This window comes from Pipra filicauda, unplaced genomic scaffold, assembly GCF_003945595.2.
Source record: "Pipra filicauda isolate LSUMZ 115617 unplaced genomic scaffold, ASM394559v2 scaffold9_size5747161_pilon, whole genome shotgun sequence".
Classification (NCBI taxonomy): domain Eukaryota; kingdom Metazoa; phylum Chordata; class Aves; order Passeriformes; family Pipridae; genus Pipra; species Pipra filicauda.
The window spans coordinates 1,733,239-1,760,581 of NW_024105198.1; the positions used below are offsets into that span (position 1 = coordinate 1,733,239).

Consider the following 27,343-nt stretch of genomic DNA (forward strand, 5'->3'; position numbering starts at 1 on the left):
GGGGCTGGAAAGGAATCCAAGACAAATGAACCCACAGTACCACGGACCAGCTGGACAATGCGGGGCAAATTTTCCACACAACAGATCACACTGAGATGCTTGAGATCAGTTTTCCTGAAGACTGTGGATGATAAGGCTCTTTCAGTGGAAACCGCTTAAAACTAAACTCTTTACTGCCTCTTGGTGACTGCTATAGATGTCACCAGCCAGTTTCTCCAACAGCACACGGCTTGGGAAGTGCTGTGGAAGTACAGTCATGGCATTCCAAGCCCATGGATCCATCTCATCTCAGGATGTGCTCAGCCCATGCACCACACCATGGTCCCACAAGTACCTGTGCTGGATCGAACCATCTCTGTCCCAACGACGTGGCCCAGCAGGTCGTACTGGTTCAGGCGAGATCCACCCTTTGCCACTTCCACGGATTTATCCTTCCCCAGTGTCCAGGTGTAGATCACCTCTGTCTTCGTGTAGGCATCTGCAGAGGGGGGAACGAAGAATGAGGTTTGTGCTTCTGCCTGACCTAAAATATACCCAAATTAGCCTGTGGCCAAATTAATCTTCGCTGTGCATTTCTCAGAACCACATGGCTGAGCACAGCCAAGCATGGCCAGAGACCAAGGCAGATCAACAACTGTTAAATCAGACGAGCAGGAGGGAGCTGGGGTTTTCAGAAGGGAGCTGGAGAGGGGACAGAGCACTGTCGTTGAGAGACATGCTGTCCCCTTGACGTGCTGACTCTGCAAGGGCTGGCTCCAAGCAGGGATGAGATAGGAAGGCATCCAGGCCAGCAGACTGGGGCAGCAGGACAGCCACAGCCCTGCCATGCCAGGGACAGGGAATGTCATGCTGGCAGCAGCTGGCAAGAAAGGCTAAACGCAAATGGGGTTAAATTTTAGGTTGAGGAGAAAAAGTTAAAAATCTCTACCCTCACTCAGAAGCAAGTCTCTCTCAGCTTTGGAGCTGGTGTGCTCTCCCACCAAAATGCTTTTTCCCTGCCTGACCCTGTGTTTGTGACCAAACTCCTGCTCTGTCCCCATAGCCAGTCCCTCTCTCAGCAATGCCCACATGCTTTTGGCTTTGCCAGTCCTATGGTTATCCAGAAACTGAGTCTCTCCAGACTCTGTTAGGAGCTACTTCTCCCCATAATGCCCAAAATTCCTGTGCAGGAAGTTCCTGCAACTCTGCACCAGTTTTTTAAGCAAGAACATAGTTCACTAAACCAGGCTTTGAACTAATTTTTACCACCAGCTCCTCTTACTAAGACGTTAAGGAATTCTTTGACTGCAGACAAGTCGAGCAATGGGCCAGGTCTGCTACAGAAATGTCTCAGCTCCTGCTTTGTGGAAGACTGTGTCCTGAGACAACCAGATTTCTCTGATCTTTTTAAAACAACCGCTGTTACCCCTGCGCTACAGGTGCTGGCAAACCTGTCAAATATTAACCAGGAGCTGTGCAAAGTGGGGTGAGTGGCTTTGATGATCAGCCAATGTTTCTCAGCATGCCAGTGTGCTGCCCAAGCACTTCTGATGATGCAGGCTGGCACCTCTCATTCCACGTGCAACATTCTGCTTTTCCAGCCCTTCCTTCCAGCTCTCAACATGCTTCTGGAGAGCTCCATCCTCCTTCAGAGCTTTGCACAGCTCTGCCACTGCTCTTTCACCTGACAGGCAACACCTCCTGCTCCAGCAGTCACAGCTCACTTAGTGCCACTCCCAGCCTGCAAAGGGAACCTACCCACAGCTTCATTGCCATCGTCCCTAAAAATTAAGGAATGTCTATAAAAATTCCTGAATTTTTATCCAGAAAATTCAGTTGTCTGCACATCTGGCTGTGTGAGACAAAAGGGTATCCAGTGTCACGTAGGCGTGGCATGGATGTGAGGAACATCTTTAATGCTACGTATCAGTTTTGGTTCTGTCGACGCCTTGTTTGCAATGCTGTCCAATCCAGCCCAAACAAGGACAGCTCTCGGGCATTTAGTGGAGCTGGTGACTTCAGCAACATCTTCTGCTACCCTGGTCTCAGACAGCTGCTGCACAAATGCCCTGTGATGGCTTAGGAACAGTTCTCTGTGGTGTACGTTCATCTTCTCGGGAGCGTGGTGATCATCACCCTCATTGCTCTTGGCCCCAGGAACGATGCAGGTGGACAGCTGAAGCTCTCTGGAAGGCCTGATGCCCTCAATTCTTCTGCAAATGCTCTGCCTTCCCTCCCTGGGGGGCTGCCGTGGTGGCACAGGGACAGAAGGCCTCTTATGAGCCGTTCAGGTTCTGGGGACCTGTGGGAAGTGGCCTGTGAGGCACATTCAGCTGCCCCTTGAATAACATGTGTCTGCGACCAGCATTGTCCTTCCACTTACAAACCTAACCCACTTTAGGCTTCTCGAAAACAAAGCTTCCAGCTTCCAGCTGTTGATGGCTTTTTAGTGAAAACACTGGTTTAATCCTTCTTCAACACAAGAGAGGTGAGCTCTGATGCCGTGCACATGGTGCTTTAGAAAGAGCCACATTAATGTTAACCAGGGGCAGCTTTCTGAGCTGCTTGTCTCAAGACTCTCATCATTCAGAGGCCAAATCAGTAAAAAAAAAAACCAACCCAAAGGGTGTTCCAGCAGAAATATACACATTAATCTCTTTTCCTCACCAAGAAACGTTATAAGCAATTAGATGTGGAGTAATCTGCCTTCCTGCAAGTCTTGTAATAATCCCAGAGTTTAGGCCTGAGGTATGAGGTTTTATATCCCTCCTCACAAGGTCAATTAACATTAATAATTCATCCTTCTCTAAGGCTTGCTATTTTACTGGCCTTAGTGATGTCTTGTGGCAATGAGTTCTACATTTAATTAGGTGCTGCCTACAAAATAGCCTTATTTTAGTAGTTTTGAATAATCCAGTTTCACGGGTACAGTTTGTCATGAGGCAGAGGAGCAGATGCACATGATAAACACGATTCCTTCTGCTGTCAATCAAGCTTTTCAACTTTGTCCTTAGTTAGCTTCCAAATGGCTACAGGAAGGAAGTATCAGTTTAAGAGAAAGTTGGGATTTTTCTGGAGGTTAGTGGTGGGGGCTCATTCTGTAGTTGGAGGTGGGTAACTCTTTTCATCTAATGCAAACATGGACTGAGAGTGGTGCTCAGTTTGTTGGACCTGGAGAAGAATCCAGGCACAGCCAGACTAGGAAATTTATTTTGACATTATGGTGAACCAGTGGCTTGGAGTTTGGCTCCCACTCACTTTTAGGAACAAAACCAAATAAAATTTAACTCATGTATGGAGACAAGAAGAAACTTGTTCCTGGGCAGGGTATGGGAAGCCCAAGCAGCTGAGCAGCTGCAAGCCTGGGAGGCTGGGAGCAGCTTTCCACTCACCAGCAGACAGCAAATCTTCCCTAAACCAGAACCCTTGGCTGTTGGGACTGAGCTTTCCAGAGTTTCCAAGTTTTTTACTTGAGAGCCACCTGCCTGACAGACTGAAGAGGTTTGTAAGCTCCACTGGGGCACGGAGTCAGAGTAACCAAGTATTTCAGGGTCTCCCCAGACTGGCAGGAGGGATGTAGGGAAGCTGGACAGGACAGGAAAAACATATCTCAGTTTTAGAATCATAGAACCAGTAAGGTTGGCAAAGATCATCGAGTAGAACCATCAGACCATCACTGCCATGAGATGTCAAGAAAACATTTTTGGTCATTAATTAATGATAATTATCATTATCAATAATTAATAACACTGTTACTAGAATACTGGGTAACACTAGCCACACAAAGGACTTCTCTTTAGCTCTGTACAGAGAACCTCACTTCCTTGCAGAGGTTTTATCAGGGTACTTACAGCTCCCAAATTTCAGCGGGCAGGCGTGCACGTCCATGGGGAAGTCCTCGAGGTGCATGGGGCACTCGGCGTGGATCGTGAGCCTGCAACACAAAGCACAGGGCACGGTCAGAGACACCCCTGGCCCTTCTGCCACGGCCCTTCCTGCATCCAGCAGCAGCAGCTCACGTGCTCACCAGCCTCTGGGTCTCTGAGCAGAAAGCTGGGGAGAGAACAGCAGGCACATGGATCTGGAAACCTTTTCCATTGCACAAACTCAACCCTATTGACCGAGCTCATCTTCACCCGCTCAGTGCAACTGGAAAACCTGCCAAAGCCCAGGACTTCTGTTTGCTTATGCACTGTGAACAGAGCTCCTCAATGCCTGGAGCCAGGGGACATCTCATGGACCGTGCTGGAAAGCAGAGGGAAAGGGCTTCCATGGAACAGGCCTGTTCTTCAAGGCAGCCTGGAAAGAGCTGAGGGCTGCCAGATTGTTCAATCAGAAAGCCACAGCACTGTTGGGCTGAACAAAGTCAGTCAGACCCATGCAGTCACCAGGGTAAACACATTCCTTTCCGTGTGGGGCAACTCATCCCACCTTCCCTGGCTCCTCCCTCGCTGGTGGCACTGCAGGTAGATGCAGAGCTGCATGTCCTGGAGCTGCTTGGGGCTGAGCAGGACAACTTGTGAGCTTCACACATGCACCAAACCCCCGTGGGATACCTTGTCAGGAAGCAGTTCTGTGAGGGAGGCACAGCCATACAAGCAGTGTGCTGCAGAATATGGGGCCAGCCATAAAAGGATTCCTTATAAAAGACTCTAAAAAAACCCCTAGTTCTGAGCTCGTGTTCCTTCCTGAAGTACTGCAAAGTGTGCAGCTGAGGAGGGGGAGAGAGAACAAACAGCTTCCCAGGAGATGTCTAATACAATCTCCTCTGATGGAACCATTTGTAGAAGAAAGGACTCACTTCTGATGGCTCAGCAAAACAGGAAACAAACCATGACAGCAGCAACATGTGGATGCAAAGGGCAAGTGCACAGACCTAAGGCTTATGGTGGTTAGAGGAAAACTCAGGTCAAGAAGCTTCTATTGAGATATTTTCCTTCACCTAGAAAAATGTTCAGTTAAGTTATTCTTCACAGAAAATACTGAGGCTTAGGCAAATGCTAAATAAACCCTGAAAAAATACAGGCTTTGGATTTTATTTGCTAAAAGCAAAGAATAAAAAAAAAATAAAAAAATAAAGGTTATTTCTTTCAGGTGGACGAACCTTAAACGGTTCTACAAAAGAGGACCGTTTTTTAAAACTTGTCACAATAAAATCCGGTGGACAAAACCAAACCCTTGACAAATTGTTCTAAAAACCCCTGTGGGGGAAACAAAGCAGGATGGGTGTGGCTGGGGGGCAGCAGGGGATGTCACAGACAGTGACCACTGGGTCCTGTAATGATCTAACAAAGAGGTGATGATGACTGTCCTGCTTGCATTATGTCTGGCTCCAGCGTGGCTTTCTCAGCCAAGCCAAGAACCACTGTGTGGCCAATCTAATTTCTTGGAAACAAATCACTCTCTCTGACTTGATGATCTCTCCCTCATCACTGGATGGAATGCATTTGTTTTACATGAAAGAGAGGAAGACCTGATCTTTAGGCTTCTACCAAGACTCAATGAAGTGGATGGAAAGACTGGCAGCGATTCTGACAACCCTACAAACACATTGTTGCAATGATTTTCTCCTGGACACCCGAAGGCCACCACGAACAAATTGCTCGTTTGCTCTGATGCCTCCCTTTTGCAATCTGGATGAAGATTAGGATTTCAAGAAGCAGGTATGAAAACCTGGCAGCAAGGTGGGGACTCGACAGCCTTGCTGCTCCTGTTCTGTATCTTTTGTGATGTTCTCTTCAGCCAGCTCAAAACTCACAGGGGGAGCTCATGGTTGGTGAGCTTGTCAAGCATATCCTCACAGAGCTTATTATTCAATTCTTTCTGTGTCCTTTCCAACTGCAATGAACTTTTTGCTTCTTATTTTGTCACTGCCACTTGTGTCAAGGAAATATGGATGGATTTTCCCTTTCTTCCTCTGCAGTCCACATAAGACACTTCCTTTTTATCTTCCTATTTTTTCTCATTGACATCATTAATTTCTTTATTATGTCAAAATGCTCTTTGCTGGGAGTTTCCAATGTTGGCTTATTCAAAGGACCTCTCCTTTGATCGGTGTTTCCCCTCGGATTGATCCTGAACTCACCCAAAAAAACCAGAAAAGTCTCTTCCATCCACTGTACTGTTTGCAAGTCTTGGCTGTGACCAACAGCCACTATGAATAAGGCTGAATGGACTGCAGGACAAGCTGGCCTTGGTCATACCCTCCTGCCCTCTCCAGGCCATGGCCAAAGAGAACATGTGTTGTCAAGGGAAGGAGACAACTTTATATGGATGCTGGATGACTCCATATGTTTGTGGGAACACACCAGTTGCATTTTAAATCTAAACCCTGTATTATTAGCTGAGCTAGTAAACAAGGAAACAATAAATCCACCAACAAACCACTGAAAAAGCAACCTAATCTGCTACTTCTCCACCTACAACTGAAGGAGTTTTAAAATCTCCTGAAATTAAATTAAAAAAAGAAAAAAAATCACATCACTCCAGCGAGACGAGTCTGATTCAGCAACTTCAGCCAGCCAGAAGTCAGCACGTTCACAGACGACACACAAAGGGAGTCAGCCTCCCTGCTGAGGGGGGAAAGCAACACAGGCATCCCCCCTTCCCAGGTGTTCCCCCTTTGCTTTATCCCCACGTGTGGGGGGTGTGCTGATTCCTGGGATGTTCTCCCTACGACCAGAGCAGGTGTGCTGCTGCACCTTCCTGCCCACCCCATCCCTTGGCCACCTTCCACTCTGCTCCTGCAGCCTCTCTTGCTGCACACACACTCATCTTTCAGAGCCTTGATTAGCAGAGGTGTTTAGGTGAGCTGTGGAGAGTGGCCACAATCCCCTTCTGCTCCCCCCACCTCCTGTCGCTGGGGAAGGACTTCTCAGCACCATATGCTTTGCTTAATGAAACATCAAAATGTCAAACGGCAAGGAATGGATCTCACTTCCCAGACAATTACCTCTGTTTCTGCAGCATTTAGGTAAAAGAGTTTATTGCAGAAATTCTCATCTGTGCCCCTTACCCGGTGCAAGGGAGCTTATGGCCAGATAGCTACTGGGTTTTGCTTCAGTGCTCTGATGGCCCATTCAGGTCCAGACATCTGAGCTCTGAAATGTCCTTAGAAAGCCTAAACAGCGTGTAAAAAATAGCCAGGCTGCCAGCAATCACATCATCCAGCCGGTGTATCCTTTGGCTCATCTGTCCTAGGAACCAGCAACAACTTATGCAGAACTAACTTGAAGTAAAACCCCAAACTCCTCGTGTTTTCTCTTCTCTTTGCTGGCACAATTGGCACCAAAAGTGGAGCATCCAGGACAGAAACCATGTTTTTCTCTTTAAAGTAACGGGAGGTCCTTTGAACTGCGCAGCACAATGGCAAGGAGTGTGAATCAGGCTAAACACACCTCTCCCAGGGCTGACGGGATAACAAACCACTTCAGCTTCGTTCTCATGGTTACCGGGAGCTTAGCGAAGCCTTTGATGTGTCATTAGAGCCCCTGTCGTTACCTGCGTCGTGCTGCAGGATGAGCCAGAACCTCAGTCCAATTTCTGGGACGCAAATGTAATAATCCCTTGGTGTATGAGTGGTACAAAAACATGACAGCGCCCTGCACAGCGGAACCGACTTTGTTTATGCCAGGGATGCTGCTTGAGTTCTGTCCTGATTTCTTCTCCAGGAGATTCATTAATAACCACAGTCAGGCCGAAGAGTGTTTACAGTTTAGGCTGTGTGAGAATCTAGGTTAGGTTTAATTGCCAGGATTTGAGCTTGAAAGCCAAATTGCTTCTAGGATCCGCGTGCTGGATCTGAAAGCACTGAATTCACTTTGCATCCTCCCCCGGCCCTTGGAGATTTCAGCTCATGATGGCAGAAATGCAGTGAGATAAGGTGTTCTCTGAAGATTTCTCCCTCCTGGGACAGCTTCCTTATAAAAGTCTGCCTGCACAAAGCCAAGCCTGGAAAACAGATCATTTCTGTCTGTGGATCCGCTCTGGAAACTGTAAGGCAGGGAAAAGCAAGAGCAAATCTCATCTAGTCTATCTGCCTGCTTGTGTGTTTATCAGTCAGTCTACCTCTGGTCTGCTTGGATCTGTCTGTGCTGTTGTCTGGGATCAGCCCTGATGTGGGACACAGCCACATAGCTGCCAGTCCAAACTACTCAGAACAGTGCTGGGATGTCCCAGCTGCTGCTCTTGCAGAGAGGCTGCACCTCCATTGTGTGGAAGGGTGTTCCACCTCCAGCCTGGGGCAATCACAGGTTGTCTGGGTGTTAAAAAAACCCAGGCAGTAAAGCCACCCCAAAGCCTTTGCTGAAGGAGACCCTGGAAAGCTCTGTGCCTTCAAGAAGCAGCATGGGCAGCTCAACCCCCCGAACATATTATAATAGGCAGAGGACTTGTTACGTGGGGTTCAACAGCCCCTGTATGTCTGCAGATGTTCTTTCCCTCCTGTTCTGACTCACCCCAGGGTTCCCCGACCCTCCTTCCTCAGTGCTCATGCACTGCCACCAAGGACTTCTGTTTTCTTCAGCAACACAGGCTCTCAAGGCAAAGTCTTTGGACATGCAGCTGAATGTCAGCCTGACAGGTAAAGAAAACATCCTCTAAGTGCCTAACTTGAGCAGGTATTGTCTGGGAACCACTCTGACAATAACCACAAAGCCTCAACATGCCATTCTGACAGTCCTTGTTAAGAGCAGGAGAGCTTTTTTAAAGCCCGGATTCACAAAGCTGAATCCCATCAGCACAGCATTAAACTTTCACTATTTTCGTATGCTTCCAGGCCAGGAAAAACCAGAACATTATCTACGTGCCCCACACAGTTCGAACCAGAGAGTACATCCAGAGACTGCTGCAGCAGCTCAGCTTTTGTCTCTACCTTATGTAAATCCATGCACAATTCCCAGTTTGTTGTGCTCAGGTCTGACACCAGAGCTTTGAGACCCCAGCTTTTGTGAACTACTTGGATCTTGTAGGAGCTCCACAAAAAAGAGCAGAGGCAGGGCTACATAATAAAACTGTGTTCCTCGTGCCCTCTAAGGCAGCTGGAGTGGCAGGGAAGGTGCAGAGGGATCAGTAACCCTGGGGAATAGAGAAATGCAGTTCTGTGCTGTGGTCACACAGGCCACACTGTCACCCAGGTGCCAAGGCCTGCCCGTGGTCAGATGTGATGTTGCACCAATCCCTGAGGAGACTGTGCCATGACTAAAGGAGATCTCTGGGAGCTCGGCTACAGCTGGTGTGTGACTCCTTGAAGCTCAGGTCAGTGATAAAGAGGCTCTCTCCAGGAGCTATAAATATTGTCACACAGGTGTAATTTTGCTGGATGTGTGTGACAGAGTTGCTGTTCCACCAGAGCAACTTCATCTATAACTGCAAGCCTTGACTAAGAGAAGTTGGCTTTCACAGCAGGATAAATGGCAGGAGACATGCCTCTAATTGCACATCAGCAGAACTGATGCCTCAAGGATATTGGCTGGTACAAGGTAAAGGAGCAGGATGTTCTCAGGAGTCAAACTGCATGGCAAGGTACCAGTCTAGACTGAGCCTGCAAGGGAACACCTGGGCAGTCCTGCCAGGCCAGTGGAAACCTGGTGAAAGTCCAGACTTGCTCCATAGTCATCAGGACAGACTGTACCTCTCTGGGATTTGCCCATCCATGCTGGATGTCAGCTGTGTGAGGCTGATTGGCTTTGAGGTCCTGCTCTTTCCTTTGAGAGGGACACATATGCCTGCCCCTGGGTATGGGGGAGGACAGTAAATGTGACACTTGGGCATAAAACACGAGCCTCCCTCCAACCCTGGCCTGGAAGGAGGTTTCAAAGCACTTAAAAAGGGAAGGTGATACCCTTGTCATGATTTTACAGAGGAATCAAGGTGTGAGTGCCTAGGAGTGGCAAAGCCAGACAGGATTTGGTCTCTGAGCCTGAGGCATGGTCCTGGCCCATGCAGTCTGTGCCCTTGTATCTTCCTTTCTGAGTATCTCTGAGTGGGCTCTTCACCTCTTACAAAGCCTTAAAAGGATATCTAAGGTGGGCAGGAGCATACCCAAAAGGAGGTCCTTCATCCCCCAGTTCTTCAGGATACAGTTAAAGTGAAGGATGTTTCGATTTTATTTAAAAAAACCCCATTGCTCTGTTTTCTTCCAGAAGCTCATTCCCAAGAGTCTCATGATGCTGCCATCCTGGCACCTGCCCAGCCCTAAACGGAAACACAAATCCAATACTTTCTTAGTCACACAAAACTTGCTGCAGCTAATGGCTGTTTGCTGAATAAAGAAGAAGTGAAATGATATAAAAGCTCTGAGTCCTTTTTTTTTTGCTATTTATGCCAGCAGCTCCTATAATACTTCACAGTCAGACAATGATACGAACAGGGGGAGTGTTAAGTTGTCTACATGCAGGTCAGAGAACTGGGAGCAGAATCGAGCCCTTGAGTCAAGCTGGGCTTCTCCCTTCATTTACCCCATCTGCCTTAATGTGAGATCACTGATGTGTGGAGACCTAAACCCCCAGGGCACTGGCAGGATTAGCTCATATTAGAGAACTGCTGCACAAAAGCAGAGCATTGTTTATCAATGCAGGCTGTAAAACTTGCTGACACCACGTAGATTCACAGCCAGTTCGACTGTGAAGAGATGAAATTCTGCCTGGTCCTCAAAAACAGAGGTGAAAGTGCATCATCTCAGCACACAGAATCCACAATGAAGCCTGTTACAAGTTAGGATTGGCTTGAAGATGGAGACAGAGCGAACAAATTTTTTAAACAAAGATTTACACCTTTCCAAAATCAACTCAGTACCTTTCGTGTGCATTTATGAGTAACTTGTTGTTTCATTTATAAGCCCGTTTACCTCAGAAGGCAAATTAGTACATCAACCTCGGGGGGCAAACATTATTGACGTGGGTGAACAGCTTACAAGTGTACAGAAATATCTGAATAGTTCTGGAATGAACATACCATTAACCCAAAGGCATTTCTCTTCCTGCTCTCAAACTGTTGTAGCTTAATGAAAAATGTTATGTACCAGGGCTGCTCTTGAGATACCCGGACAGGACTGCTCAGGTACAGTTTCCCAACAGCAACTGGTGCTTTCAGAGGAAGGTCCCAGTTGCTGGAGCTCACAGGGAGGTTGCCCAGGCTGGTGCTTGGCAACCCAAGAGGTGCTGCCTCTTGTTCAGGGCTCTCCCTGACATCCCAGGAGGGGGTAACATAGGCTGGGTTAAACCTAGAACTTCAGATGGCCCCTAGAACCTGGCTTCTCCAAAGCACAGTTTTTAAGAAGCTGTTGTTTGGGTTTTTTTTCCTAATGATGTGCATTGATCACCCAGATCCAGACTTCTGATTCCACAAAGAAGGAAAAAAACAACCCCATCGTTCTCACAAGCAAGCTCAGTCTCATTAGATGTTTGAAATGGCTCTGCTGTAACATGCTGAACAAATTTAGGTCTGTTCTTAAGCTGCTGGAGAATAATAAATCCTCCCATCCTATTGTTCCCTAGCAGCACTGGATACCTGATTCATAACCCATCACAGGTCAGGAACAAAATTATATCAGCTAGAGCATCAACCTCACAAATTATAGATCCCAACACTTCTACCTCATCACATAAAAGAAAAAAATATCAACATGAACGATGAGGAAAAAGCTACCTGTAAAAATGTGCAGAAGTTGAGGATCAGAGATGATACATAGATAGGAAATAAGGGTAGCAGGGAAAGCAGCAGTGCAAGGCTCAAGTGGGCTAACAGAGTTAGTGAAAGTCTGCATAAATCCTGCTGTCATGCACCCCTGAGGTCCCATTCTGGCCTGCACGTGTGCAGGGACCTGGAATACCCTGGCCAGGAGACACAAACCTACCTCATGGTGTACAGGAGGGTGCCGTTGTCCACCAGGCGCAGCAGCTTGTTGGGTGTTGTCATGTTGTGGGCAACAGATTTCTTCCCGTTGTGGAAGAAGGTGTCAGGAGTCCAGATCTTGCTGGCCAGCAGGTTGTTCAGGGGAAGTATTTTCATGGGACCATCAAACTTCAGCCTTTCATCTCTCCAGGACTGCCGGAAAAAGACATCAATGGTGTATTCCTTTGTGGGGAGAGGAGAGAAAAGTGAGTCAGCTCAGCTCTTCGTTGCAAACAAGGGGATTCAGGAAGTATCTTCAGTCAGGGAGCAGACTGCATTTTGGCACACCTTGGGTGATGTGAAGTGTGGTACGACAAGAAGCAGGAATTAACTGCAGTGGAGGATAGATGGCATTTACCACATTTTGTATAATGACTTACCTATGACGTCAAAATGTGCATTCCAATGTTTCTGACCACTGCAGACAAGCTGCAACACAGATCACAACAGCCAGTTCTGGGGTAGCCCTCCTGCACCATCACCTTTACCCAGATGCTTCAGGGAGGGAGTGCATTGTGTGCAGCTACATGGGCGTTTTAAAAAGCAAAACTAAAGATCCTGCAGATGGGATTTGGCCAGGATGCTGGCAATTGTATCCCTGCTCATAAAAAAATATAATGAAATCGACTTCCATGACACTGACTTAATGTTATTTTGTTCCCCAGGCCACCTCTAGAAAAGCATTGAATCAAGGACTTGACAAACTTGCATTACAAGATCCTATGACTTTCTTTTGTCTTCTTTTTCGTATTTTTTCCTCCCCCCCCCCTTTTTTTTTTCCTTCTTTCAGTTAGTGTAGAAACACATTTCCTAGGCCAAATTCCAGCTGGGGCAATTAGAAGTCATCTCTTTGGAGCACTGCAGCTTCTTGCTCGGTGCCTGCAGCCTCAGAAACCACTCGATCAAAGCAGCAAAGTCACTGTGGCTCCGTGGCCACCCCAAGGCAAAATCAAATCAGTGCACCCAGTGGTCCCCGTGTCCTTTGAGGGTTCATGTCACTTGAGGTTCATGTCTTCAGCCCATCAGCATGGGCTGCACCACTGCTCACCTCTACAGCACACACCTCTGGCTGACGAGGGCTTTCAGAGCCACGAGGCTTTCAGAGAGAGAAGGGGGCTTCGGAAAGAAGAACAGTCCCAACTCTTCTTCCCCTGCTGTTGCAGACTCATAGTCTTTATTTACGTGTTCCTGGAGGCCGCGGGACCAACTAAACTTATCATTGTGAGTGATTTCTTTCCTGCAGCACTTCTCAGCAGCATTTAAAAACTGCTGTGCATCAGCTTCCTATAGGACAGAGAAATTCCTACAGGTTTTTGTGGCAGATGGTAGCTGAATGAAAGCATCTCAGTAAACAAGTTCATCCCTGCTCCCCGGCCATGGAGCCACCCCTGTTCAAATATGAACCTTCTGGAGCCTGGCTGGAGAAAAGGGAGAGAAGATTCTACATTCCTACAGGCTCTGCCATGTACTAGATATTCTGTCCCTTCATGGAAGTGATCTTTGTGGTTTTAAGCTCAGTAAATGGATAAAACCAAAGAAAAGAGCCTGTGTCCCGGGAGGTTTGGGAAAAGTCCTTATCAGGAGAAGATCTCTCCTATTCAAAACCCCTGTTCCTGTTAAAAAACAGCAAACAAAGAGGCAAAACATTTTTATCAACTTTCCAGGCCTTGTTTTTCTTCTTCTATGCTAAGGAATCATTCCTGAAGAAAAGAGAAATAATTTTGAGAATCTTCCCCTCTTTTCTATACTTCTTTCCTTAAAAGCATCATTCCCAATTCACTCCTTCCAAAGAGCACACTTAGTTCTATGTTATGCTTTTCTCCTACTTATAGAAACAGCTGAAAACATCAAGAGTGAGTCTGCCTTCAGAGTCCATCCATGAAACAAAAATCTCCCTTGAACTCTTTTTTTTTTTCTTTCTATAATTTCCTGGGGACCGAGGCAAAGCTGCAAGAGCTCAGTGCCGAAGATCCAGGCGCGTGTCAGGTCCTGTCAGGCTCTGCTTTCCAAACCGAACTAAAAGCTGAGATTAGAAGTCCCTCGGAGCAGCTCAGTGAAAAGGTCCACACGTCCTCCTCCACGCTCCGTAACCAGCTGCTCTCCTCCCCTCTGCACAGCAGCTTTACCTGCCTCTCCTCCATCATCATAATTACAGTCTCTGTCTGCAGCGGGACGCGCCGGAGCCGCTCTGCAGGCGGTGAGTAATGGCTGTGGGAGGGATGGGAGCGGATCACCGGGCACATGCCAGCAGGGAAGGAGGGACTTCCCCGCTCCCGAGATAAAAGGAACCACAGCAGAAGAGCAGGCTCTCCCCACGCTTCTCTCCCTCACGTTTCTGAGTGCATTCAGCAGCAGAACAGCGGGCTGAAGCACGTTCGCTGTGCGTTTGGAAAATACACGGAACGAAAGCACGCGAAGGGGAAATAATTTATTATTCCTTAACTGTCTTCCTAATTTTAAATTCATTTTGTCAAATCACATCGCGGAGAATACCTTCCTCTTTTCGATACCTCATATTTCTTCTTCACAGTTCATTATACACACTCCCTTAATCAAATATGCTCCACCTTGGAAGTAATTATCAGATACTCCCCACGGGCTACGATTGCTGAATATATTATGGGTCTCTGCTGTGGTAGGAAAGCAGGGAGAGAGGGAGGGAGAACTCAAATGAGGTTAATAGTCTCAACTAGGCTGACATCAAGTTAACTTCTTACCCTGGAGGGAGTTGTCTTCTCAAAGCAACAGGGGTTTGCGGGATTGAACGAGCACTTCCATGAAACACAGAGGTTTTATTCTCCCCCAGCTCCTCTGCCTGCTAGCACAGGATTGTCCATGGGACAGCTGAAGAGAAGTTCACGCCGTGTCAGCACAGAAAATTAAACCCTTCCAGCTCCAGAGGTGCCATGAGAGTCACAGGACACTGCTCCAGCCTGGCCTGGCTGGTGAGAGCAAAGCCTGCTCCTCCTCCCAAAGTGGGCTCCCTCCACGGCCAGGACAGCCCACTGCTGGCCCGGGCTGTGTCAGCACCAGGTCACCTCCGGTGCTGGATGTGCAGGAGGCTCTCAGTCCTGAATGCAGGGCTGTCCTCACGTGGCATCCTTGAACTGTGTAGCAACCATCCCGAGCCAACTCTTCTCCGTGCGCCTGGGCGCCTGTGGAACACGAGCTACAAGGAACGCTGTTGAGAAACCTCACTATTAATTATGCTCCACAGTCCTGTTTTAATTAGAAGACAAACTGTTGTGGGAATACAAGCCTAAATTCAGACCTCAGGCCTTTTCATTAATAATTTCCCCTGAACATGTCAAAATACTGCAATCAGTTCATGCTTTTTCTTTTTTTCCTCTTTTGCCTCCTTTTCGGTTCGAGCGCTGAGGACAGTTTGATGGTGAATCATTCTCTTCTGCATTGCCATCAAACCAGACCAGATTCTGGCATCCTCTCCTCTTCCCAGGGAGCACCTTCCTTCCTCCACACGCACACAGGTCAGGGAAAGGTGGCTGCAGTAAAGGTGCTTGTCAAGGCAGGTAACGGGGGGAGCATGCTATGTTCATGTCCAGGTCCCATGGGCAGACCCCACTTGATTAGGTTGGACTTGCAGGAAATAAAAAGACCCTAAAGCTTACAGTGTGTCTGAGAAGTGCAAAGGTATTGACTCTCCAAGGGTGTATTATCAATTGGTTTCCAAAAGTGCGAGAAACAACCCCTCTCTACTACTCACACTGAGCTACCACCAGCTTTGCCATTTAGGAAAATCCTGCTTTTGTCCAGATATTCCTGGGACGAGGGTGGGACACATCCACCGTGGCTGCAGGAGAAGCCACTCCTCCCCGTGAGGCACCTACCATGTCTGTGTCCGAGACAGGGCCGAAACTTGTCACGTAAATGTCTGTCTTGACTTCGGTTACACTGTCTGGGAAAAAAAAAAAAAAAAGAGAGAAGGGAAAAAAAGCAATTAAAGAACTGAATTTTCTTGTACGGGGAAGGGCTTGGGGGTTGTTACGTGGTGTTTTTTCCTGCTCTGCTGAACCCTCTGCACCATCCTCTGTGCCCCGAGCAACGGCTGATTTTATCACTCCTAACTGGGCAAATTCATCTCCAGCACAGCTCTGCTGCTTCCCACACTTACACTGAGGATGAATACGTCCCACGTGGCCAGACACTGCGTATTTACAGAATCCATGTGGCTGCACGATCCATAACGTGGTGCAGATCCACACGTTCTCAATACAGAGGTGCTTTGAAACTCCTTTTAATGTGAAATCCCTTTGTGTCTCCCAGCCTGATAAACAGCCTAGCAATGTTCCACCAGTCTCAGGAAAGCCTGGGTTTGTTACAGCTTCAGGCTTATCTGTATGTAAAGAGAATCAATATTCTGATTGCCTTTTACTGCCGCCGTGCTTGCTGTTCTCCTAAGTGCCTCATTCTTGCGAAGCTGCTGCTCGTCCACATCACATGCTCCCCTGCCCCCAGGCTGTGCTGCCCTCATGGATGCTGAACAACAGCCTCACTGCCCCAAAAAAGACACTGAGCCCCAGATCCTGCCCCAGCTGCTAAAACCCAGGGGCCATTTCCATCCCATGCCTTCAGATGAAGATGATCCGGAGTGCTCTGCAGAAGGCGGCCGTCAGCACGTGCTGAGCAGCACACACAGCTCTCCTTCCTGGCTTCAGCTGATTTTGGCATGTTTCCTGATTGACATCTCTGCTGCTGTCCCGTTTTGCAGGGAAATCGAGGCACAGTGATTTGCCAGATTTACAGCCCTGTGCTCTGCCCACTGGGTCGTGCTGAAAAAATGATGGATGAGGTGCCCTGAGTTGAGCACTCAGTTACCATAAATCCTCACCACTTTAGGGATACATCATGCTATTGTATGGCATTAGCTGGCTCAGAGCTGCTCTGCTAATGAAAGAACCAATTTAAAGCCCCAAAGCAGAGTTCATGTTTTATGCACAGTACCCAATTTTGGCCACTGCAGCAGCTTTGCAAGTAGCCTGGATGGCCTATTGCTCAATTAAGTTATGGAAATCCTTCTGTCCCCTGACAGTTATTTTACAGTACTATGAAGCTTAGTTTTGTGCTTCAAAATTTTGCATCCCAACATAAGATAATGCATTCTGGCAGGCTTTTCTCCTTAATGGCTAAAATATACATATATATGTCTTTTGTTATTATGGCTGGAAAGCTTCTGATGCAGCCTATGGCTGGTATTATTGTGCTATATAAGTAACCCTTGATCTTTTCTTGATGTGATAAAAAGAAGGTTAAAGAGAAATATGTATGCAGCACACTTTGTGAAACCCCCAGAAGTCTAAACAAAATGAGTTACTTCTGCAGCAAACACTCAGGGTATTCTCTGTCTCCCTCCAAACAAGTCCCCAAATGAGATACACAGCAGAGAACACTTAGTGGTGCAAGGCTCCTTCTGCTACCACATGCTGTGAGGGAAAGTTAATTGTGTTCTAGAGAAAACACAAACTCTCAGCCACGGATCTCAGATCAGGATCCACGGCCACCCATGGCCAGGGGATACAGTTCCTGTGAAGTGCAGAGGGAACAGGGTGTCCCTATTCATGTTTCAGGGACAGGGGTCCATGAAAGGGCCTGTGCTTCCCAATGTGCTCTGGTGGGTTCAAGCACAAGGGAAGGGATTCAGTAAGTCATGAGAAGACAAAAGGCAGAACGAGTTTTGGACACATTTTGGTATGGTCCTGCAATCTTTACGTGAGCCTTTATGTCCTTATCAAGCTGTAAACAATCTGTCACAGAGCTCCAGGGACCCCTTCCTGTTCCCTTCAATCTACTGGCAAATCCAATCAAAAATAATGGCATTATCTTATTAAAATTAATAATTAATATTAATACTCAATTATGGCCCAGAGCTGAAGAGGATCTCCCATTTCCAGGCTGCAGATGTATTCCCCAGGCCAGGCCATGCAGTGCCTGGTGCAGGGACAAGCTGGGGCTTCACCACTGGCTTACTGATGTCCCTCAGCACACAGGAAAACAAGCTCCCTGCACCTTTCATGGCAAAAGCCAGACTGAAGTTTCCCCGTTAATGTGTGCTCCTAAGGGCAGGATTTGGCTGGGAGCCGGAGGGATTTCTGAAATTAAATCATTGCCACGCAAGCAGGGATTTCAGCAGAGCTGGGAAATCCAGAGATAAGTAAAAAACCAGCAGAACAGAGCGAGCTCCAGCCTCAGAGACTCAGTTCCTTCGTGATCCTGTAGCCCAAGAGCAACTGCACTGCTTGCAGCTCTGCCAGAGCTCACTGGCTCTGTGACTGCGAGACCTTCTCCTCCAGAGCAATCAGGAGCTGCTCACCCAGCCTCCCTTCTCCCTGCCCTCACAGCTACCCACCCAAAGCCTGGGTGAAGAGAAGAAACTGTGCCTACTTCTGCAGCAAGAGAAAGCTGAGAGATCATCTCCTGCCTCTTCTTAGAGACATGGCAGGGAAATCCTTATCTGGTCCTCAATCCACAGACAAGCTCACCCTGCTGCTTGGCTGTTTTGCCCAGTCCTCACCAAAGATTTAATAATTAAGGACTGTACATAGGGTTAGGTGCTTTCATTAGATCTGTTGCAGAATGTTAAATTACACTTTTCCTTTCCTAGCATCATTCTTCCCTGTGATTCAAAGGTTTTTGGATGCACAAGTTAAGCCTTCCAGCCTGCGGGGGTGGCAGGAAGATGCTGCTGGTCCTGTTCATAAACAAAAAAGGACAGACTTGGTTCAGGCAGGAAGCTGGAGAAGGGCATGGACCAGCCCTGGTTGCCCTAAGTAATGGCACAACACTGCCCTAAAGAGGGTTCAGTGTTACTCTTGGTGGGCTGCACAAACCCCTTCCAGCCACCCTGCTGAGCCTCACTGTGCCCCAGGTCCTGCTGGGGACCAGGAAAGCAAGAAAAGACCCTGGAGCCGACATGAAACTAGAAGAGCAAGAAATTTTCAGGTTCACCACTTGTACACGGGCAGAATTTAGAGACACTAGTGGCATGCCACGTTCCCAAGCCATTTGTTTGAGGCTGGTTCCCTGGTCTGGGAGCTTTTCCCATTTATTGGCTCAGCTTATTCCCAACCCTCAGCACAATCACGTTTCTAAAACCATCTGGAGCAAGTGTGTGAGCAGCAACAAGGTGCTGCAGGTCACCCAAAGCTGCCCCTTCTCCCCCAAGGCACAGAACTCGCTCTCTGCCTGCCTGGCCACGCTGCCTTGCTCCCGCCTGGAGAAATCCCCCACAGCTGGGCAGATCTGCAATGCAAATGCAAAACAAACCATCCCTTCCCACAGTGTTACCATGGCACTTCCTACACCTGCCTGCTCTTTAAAAGCTACCCCTCTCCTCCAAGAATCTGTTACCCCAGGCCTGGCTGCTCGTGTACACCACAATGGTCCCTCCCAGCCCGGGGTGGAGGGGCCAGATCTGGACCCCCAGCTCCAACACCAGCAGGGTCTGTTGCTTCCCCAGGTGTGCAGAAGGTGTAAAGCAGTAGCAGCTGCTGCTGAGGTGCTTCAGGGACTCCATCTACCCTCGCCCTCCCCTGTGCCCCCCTCCAACTCCCCATCTTTCAGGCCCTGGCTCAAGGCAGACACACCCCCCCTTCCTGCAATCCCCTCTTTAAGTGCTCATGACTCCCTGGGCCTGTGAGGAGATAGCTGTTATTTACAAAATGACAGAGTGCTATTTTTACTTGCTTCTTGGAAGCACCAGGAGCAGCAGCAGAGCTGGAATACAAATTACGCCGCCTCGCTGCCTCTCCCCTCGCTGGCTGGAGAGCCGAGCGATTCTGGGAGGTGGGGGGCACAGGGGCGCTGAGCCCTCGTTAAACATCCCGCCGCACTCAGCAAGGGCTGTTTATTCCGGATTCTCGGCCGGAACGTGACCGGCTCTCGCCAGGTCGCGTTTCAGCTCCGGAGGTTCGGGGATGCGCTGAGCGCGGTCCCGTTTCCCGGGCGGGGGTTCCCAGAGGCGCTGCCGCAAGCCAGCTGAAATGATGTGCCTGCATCCGAGCGCTGGGGGCTCCCGAACGATGCGTGTCATGGAAACGGGGGCGAAGCCACTGCGGCTTCGTGCGGGGATTCCTGGCTGATGCGCTGACGTCAGCGAGGATGCACAGCCTCAGCCCGCAGATAACCGGGATGAGCGAGGGGATGGGGACCGCCCCGAGGCAGCGCTCCTGCTCTGCCCCCGGGCCGTGCTGGCATCTAAGGGAGCCTGGAGGTGACAACACTGCCTGTGGTGGTGTCTCTGTGCAGGATGGCATGGCTGAGAGTAGAAAGGAGGACAGTGCTGTTCAGGCTTTTCTGCCCCCGGGGGTTCAAACCATCAGTCTGCTCCAGGCCAGCTCCAGGACGTAGATGTTTCTGCACTGGGCTCCCTATGAACTGCTCCAGACTCCAGCTAGCCCAATATCCTCCCACAACCTAAGGAGGACAGTAACAAGCTGACAGTGCCCCTTAACTCCCTCCTAGACAATTCTATTTACCCTCAGCTCAATGAGGTCTCCTTATCCAGTGTCTCCTCAAAAACACAGAATCCTTCAGGAAGGATTCCCACCAGCCTATGGTGAGCGCAGTGTCATCCTGAAGAGAGGCATTCCTGTGTCCCTGTTTCCCACATCAAGTAACCCACAGTGAGCACACTGGACAGGACAGTGCTTTCCAGCCAACCCAGCATACCTGGGAAGGGAAATAGTTGGTTTATGCTCCCAAATTCCACCTCATGCCTTCTCCCCGATCCCTGCCATGATAATTAATAAGCAGCAGCAGGTAATTTTTGTAGCTGCACACAAAAGATTTTTGTGTGTGTCATTCTTCATTTTCTCAGCCTCTCACTGGAGGAATTTAATTTTCCTTCCACTTTTAGCCTCTGGAACAAAACAGGCTCCTCTGACCTGTGCTACAGGCTCTATGAGCCCACTGGAACTGAGCTGCACCACAACCCCTGGCAGCCTCTGCCTCAGAGGTGGCACACAACAGCCCCCAACCAGAAACTCCACCCTTGGGCCCCTCCTCGAGAACTTCAGTGCCCTCACACCAGGACTGCTGCCTCTCCCAGTCCCTACCTTGGTTTATCAGATGGCCTTTTAACCTGTGGTGCTGCCTTGTTTTGGGAAGCAGGAACAGAGTGGTTCCCCCTTGCAGGAAGAGATGCATGGAAAGGGAGTGGTACATCTATGGATGATGTGGCACATGGTCTCCTCTCTGTGACTTTGCCCTTGGGACTGCCAGGCCAGTACTGGGAGAGGACAGGGAGGCACAAGCAGAGGGGCAGGTGCCCAAGGGGAGAGGGACCTCTCCCCACATCCTGAAGCTGCAGGAATGGAGACACGACATCTACATCACCAACCACACACCAGAAACCTCTAATGTAGCCTTCACTGATGCTCTCCTGCTGTGGGGCCAGTCACACTCTCCCACACACATTAGAGTTGCTTTTCTTTCAGTTTTTTTTGCTGGGGAGCTCAGAAATAGCAGCAGAGAAGGAAACATTTCAGTGAACATCACTGCAGTGCTGTTAATGCCTCCTGGGCTTGTCCAGCCCAGCCAGGGGACAAAGCTGACTCCAAGGACACTGACAAAGCTCCTGCCACACAAAGGCCACAAGGCAGCACAACCTACTGCTAATGTCAGGACCACAAACATCCCTGCTGCACCTGGGATGCTCCCACACCTGCTATCCTGGGAACAGAGGCTTTACTTGGGTCAGGAGGGGAAGGCTGGGGAAGAGAGATGGCAAAAAAACCTAAGAATGTACTGGTATTTCCTCCAACCTCTATGGAAGGGAGAGCAGAGCTGGAGTGCAGAGGTGTGGGCAGGTCTCAGCACCACCCCTTCTCTCTCCTCAGCTGTTTTTGACTCGGGGATTTTAGACAGCACATGGAGAAGTCAGAGTCAACCTCTTCAAACACCCAGTCCCAAAGAAAACATACATATTTTCAGATGTGCTCTGGCTGTTGTAGTGCCTCAGCACCCTTGTATATGAAATCACTTGCTCAGAAGCAAAAGCCAAATCTCCTCTCACAGACATTCACCCTGGTCTGACAAGCTCAGCCTGGGCATCTTTCCCAAAAGTGGACAGCAGAGTGTACATGTTCTTCTTACAAGAGGCAGCAAGAACATACACAGGGTGTCTTGGTCCTGTCAATGCCAAATGGCAGAGAACAGGGCCAGGAGTGTCACCAGGAGGGCTGGCAGCTGGCCCAGTCCTTCACAGGCCGGACAGAGCTAACAGCAGCATCAGCTTTAATCCCCTGAACCACCTAAAATAGCAAAGCATCTCCAGGAAAACTCACTTGGGCAGAATCATCAAGACACAGCTGAGACCCCACTGGCCCCATTCTGTCTATGGGGGGAGGGTAATCCCACAGGTAGTTCAGCCCACCCAGACCTCACTGCCTCTGATGGCATCTGCCTCTCTCTAACGAGCACAGAGATGAGGATGACCACAGTCCCATGGAGGATGAAGGCTGGCCTTGGCCTCATGCTCCCACCTGGGACAACGTGGTTAAAGATGATGGGATGCTCATCCACTGCAAAGTGGGGTCAGCCAAGGACTGAGCACTGGGAAATTTGTACTCTGCAAAATAAACCACATAGTAAGGAAAGAAACAATATATAAATGTCTGAAACAAATGTCTCATCTCAGCAAAAGCAGGGGTGAGTAAGAGCCTGCAGGGGATTGCACACGAGACCTTTGGGTCGGATCCTTTTCTAGCTCTGCCATGTCACGAACTATTTGTTTAATGTAGTTTTCCTTGGCTATTTGCTTGATTCCAGAATAACTGGGTCTGTGTAACAGATCTGACCCACTCAGTTATGCTCTCAGTGACTCCTGCAGGGTTGTGACCAAAAAGGCATCACATTTGCAGGGGAAACAAGGCTGTCTGCTGCTCTCCATGGAAGCAGCAAGCCTGTTCCCCCAATCCTGGGGTGCCAAGGCATCTTTTCACCCACTGCTGCTGTTTAAATCCCCTGGAACTGCCAGCATTTGCTGTACAGCCAGTTCCCAAGTTGCTGCTCTGTGAGCCATGGTGATTAATTACTACCTTGTCTCTGGTGTGATGGCACATCAGTGTCTATACAATTGCATGTCTTCCAGCCAGACTAGTGAGAAGTCATCCAATCTGTAAACACAGATATGCATGTGGTGGCATTTCCAGCTGTGCTTCTCTCCTTTCTCCTCTCAACTTGGATATTCCAGCACGGGGAGAGGAAGCGGTTCAAAAATAATTTCAGGGGCTCTCTCAAGAGACAGCCAACAACAAAGCCACTCCCACGTGATGAGAGAGATCAGCGTGGTCTACAATTACATGTTCTTAATTCTCCAGCGCAGATGAAGTGAGATGATGTCTGTGAAATCCTCAGAAAGACAGCCCGCTGTCCTGGCTCCCTTTCTTAGCAGGGCCACAGAGAGCTGAAACAATGGAGAGATTTATTCCCTGTCTCACACAGCGTGCTGCAGAGGCAGTGTGCTAATATGACTGCATCCCATGTCCTCTGCAGGAACTGGGTGCAGCACCAAGAAGTGACCCAGTCACCACTGGAGTATGGTTGTCTAGGATCTGTGGCACACTGTCATGCACTGATGGATGTCTAATTCCTAGGTTCAAACCCCTTGGGTTCCATAGGGAAGATCAGCTCAGTTCTTGGAAGAGAAATCCCTAAGGAGTCTGCCAACATGCTGTACCTGTGCTCGTGGCTCTGATCCAGGTCTGAGCTCTCCCTACACCCACACAACATGTTGGTTATGGAGTTTGGATCAAGGCACAACTACTGCTTGAAGCAGAGGAGTCAGACACACCTTGTTCCTCCTTGCTTCCAGCACAGTGCCAAGAGGCACACAGGGCATCTGCTTATGCCTTTTGGGTGAGAAACTGCATTCCCTCCCTAGCACAGGCTGTTATTCCCTGGCAATAACAGCCCAGGGTAGTCCAATTTTCTGGTCTGACCTTGCTGCACTGAGGAGGCTGCACTGTCCCTTTGTCTCAACACACGAGGAATAAGGGGGCTCCAGATGTACCTGGCACAGTAGGTAAATCCACATGTTGCTGGAGAAGGTGCTATAGGGTTTTCACACACCCCCCATGCTGGTGAAGGGCATTTTCTCACATTTGTCAAGAGTAGGGGATGCAGGTTAGAGCTCTATCCAGCAGAACAGCTTAGGAGAGATGCTGTTTTACCAGCAGTGGGGCCAACACACCCTGCTTCCTGCAGGTCAGCTTTTCCTCCCTGTTTTTCTGATGCCTAACACCAGTTGATCCCACCTAGTTACCTCTCTCTACTTTGGGTCTTTTTCCACTCAGCTGCATAATTCCACAAATCTTGCAGGGACTTAAAATCTTTGAGATATCTACCCTTCTGTCAGCCAACAGGCTCTAAAGCTTACAGAAGACAAAAGGCAGAAAGATGGATCTGATAAGCCTTACACCATCAGGTTTTTAGCCAGGGCTCCTATTACAAGACTCAATAGAATGATGCGTTTGGCACATGCAGCTTAATTTAGCTCTCCCTCATTGCCCCGTGCAGGCATCCACATGCACATACTCTTATCACCACGTTAAGTGACATAAAATCCACATCCAGAGGTTAGAATCAGGATGCGGTGCAAGTTCTTGATATCAAGTCCAGGCGGAATAGAAGAAAGAGTCAGAAGCAGCAGCTGCTGGAGGGTGTGCAGTCATGAAGGCTTTACACACACCCCTCATTCTCACACATACAGACTACAAACAGAGACTACAAATTAACTGTGCTATTTTTGCTACAGACAGAACTAAGACAGAATGAACAAAGCTACTGTCGTTACTATTTTAAGGACTCAGGACACCCTCAGATGCCATAAAGACAGAGGAGGAATATGTATGTAGGAGCATGCTTTTAGAGGTTCCACAGTGCTTTGAGACCCTGTGGTAATGGAGGAGAGACACTACATAAACATGTTTGTTATATATTATAAATACAATGAGAAAATGTGTGAATGTAAATTGGCATGCATAATTTAACATTATTCAGTCTTAAAGACTGTCCTCGATGGCTAAGCCAGAGGCAGTCAGGGAAGGGAATCCCTGCTGGTCCCTGTGGACAGGGGAAGGGCATTCAGAGAGCACTGTGTTGCCAGGTGGTACACACAGCTGTGGCCCCAATAAAACCAAAGCCAGGAGAATTTTCCTGACCACAGGCCTGCAGGATGTCTGCATGGCTGTATGCACTGGAGACACCAATGGGATTAGGGCAAAACCACCAGACTGGCACCTCAGCATCAGGCAAATCACTCCAGTTCTGTGCCCCTGTGCTGTGGCTGAGGTTGCAAACACAGATGAGATGAGGCACCAGAACAAAGCAGCCACAGGACTCCTGCCTTTGCTCTATCCCATCACGTGTGTATGACTCAGCTGGGAGAGCCAGTCATTAGACCAGGCTTATCCAGAGCCTGCATGGACACAGTGCATCCCTGAAGCTTCTTCCTCAGGGAGATTGCAGACTGGCCCTGGAAGGTTTTCACTTACTTCCTCTCTTAAAAAAAAATAAATCACTGAACCTTTCGTTAACTCATTCTCAGCAAGTCTTTCTTCAACAGAAATCACCTCCCAACAGGCCACAGTTTCTTTAAGAGGAGCTGCAAAAACTTCAGATCGGTGCCAGTAACATCCAAAGCATTTATAAAGCAATTACTGAGCTCTGTAATTCATCAGAGCTCAAGGCAGATCCCCAGGAAGAAGATAAGCACAAAGGTGCAATACAAAGCTGCTACTGCCAACCTGAGAATCACTGATATGGAGAAAACAACTGCAAAGAAAAATCATAAAAGCATTCAGGTTGGAAAAGATCATCAAGTCCAACTGTCAGTCCAGCATCACCACCAGTGTTCACCACTAAGCCACGTCCACAAGTGCCACATCCACACATTTTCTGAACACTTTCAGGGTGGTGACTCTACCACTTCCCTGGGCAGCCTGTTCCAAAGCCTGACCACCCTTTCAGTGAAGAAATTTTCCTTAATACCCAATCTAAACCTCCCCTGGCACAACTTGAGGCCATTTACTGTCAAGCCTGCCACTTGTTACCTGGGAGCAGAGCCCGACCCCCACCTGACCACAACCCCCCTGTAGAGAGTGAGAAGGTCCCCCCTGAGCCTCCTTTTCTCCAGGTTGAGCCCCCCCAGCTTCTCCTCATCAGACTTGTGCTCCAGAACCTTTCCCAGCTCCGCTGCCCTTCTCTGGACACACTCCAGCCCCTCAATACCTTTCCTGTCGTCAGGGGCCCAAAACTGAACACAGTATCAACCAAATCAAATGAGACACACTGCACTGCATTGCATTAATTTTATGTCATTGCAGAGGGAGAAAGAATAAACAAGGTGTCTCAAGCGAGTGCACGAGATTTGCAGGCTGAGCTCTGAGCCCCAGCCCCACCACTGCACCGTGGCACTGAGCATGCAAAGAATGCAGTTCTGCTGTGCCAAAGTTCCCTCATCTGCCTTTTAGCCCCAGCACTGCCTTCCTGTGCCTCTGGCTATATCTTGTTCCAGGTTGCTTTGCAGGCTGAGGATTGCTGGGCCACATGATGGACTGTAGTGTGCAAAAAAGGGAAAAAAAAAAAGAAAAAGAAAGTGACTCCTGGGGCTTGCTGTACAGCTCAGAGGAAGGGCCCATTTAATTTTCAAGCCTGTCCCCTGAGGCCAACGCCAGGTACTGAGACGAAGATACAAGAATACAGAATACCATAGCAGGGAGCAACAGAGTAATTTGCACTCTGGTTCCCTTATCCATTAGCTCCTGGCTGGCATTTCCTTCAGTGGAGAACTTAATCAGCTCCTCAGACAGTGTGCCTCCGGTGATGCTTCTGGCATCCTTCACCTCCACAGACACTTTCCCTTCTTCATGCACCCCAGTGTGGTCTCTCTGCCTGTGTAGCTGCTGAGCTGTGCCAGAGCCCAGCTCTCCTCGGAGCTGTCTGTCCCCTGTCATGCACGGGTCACTGGCTGCATGGTCAGTGCTCATTTACTCCTCAGCAATGCCAATACAGAGCACAAATAAACTGATCTCATTCACAGTGCCTTGCACCGGGCAATTTAGCATTTCCCCTGATGCTGGAGGGCTGTCGTGTGCCACGACAAGCTCTCCTCCCTGCCTGGGCTCCCCCTCTGCCACCTCTGCCCACGGGGCTGCCACGCACCGGGAAAGGCACTGGAAAAGAAAGAAAAGCAAATAAATGTGGAAAAGAAAGAAAAGAAAGAAATGCACGGACTGGCACGTGCAAATAACTCCTCCTGGGTTTGCTGTCCCAGACTTGCATGGATAAACTGAGAGTCTCCGAAGCACAAGATAAATCCCCAAACACATCCCGTGCCCCTCCATCCCATCCCCTCTCACCTGCCTTCCCCAGGCCGCCCAGGGAAGTGCCTGGCTGCCAGCAAACCCTGGGAGCAGGGTTTCCCCACAAGGCAAGATGAGCTTAGTCGTGCACT

The 27,343-nt window shown here is 48.9% G+C and overlaps 1 protein-coding gene across 4 annotated transcripts in view; it reads right to left on the reverse strand.

Annotated features, from left to right (window-relative positions):
* Window positions 1–27,343, reverse strand: part of GABRA3 (gamma-aminobutyric acid type A receptor subunit alpha3) — a 73,600-nt gene that overhangs the window by 19,235 nt on the left and 27,022 nt on the right. For 3 of the 4 annotated variants that reach the window (XM_027725079.2, XM_039378177.1, XM_027725086.2), the window contains exons 4-7: window positions 15,720–15,787; window positions 11,834–12,054; window positions 3,831–3,913; window positions 335–478 (exon numbers count right to left, since the gene is read on the reverse strand). In XM_027725079.2, coding sequence (XP_027580880.1) covers window positions 335–478; window positions 3,831–3,913; window positions 11,834–12,054; window positions 15,720–15,787 — 516 coding nt within the window. The remainder of the gene's footprint in view (window positions 1–334; window positions 479–3,830; window positions 3,914–11,833; window positions 12,055–15,719; window positions 15,788–27,343) is intronic. The other variant, XM_039378178.1, reaches the window with a different exon arrangement.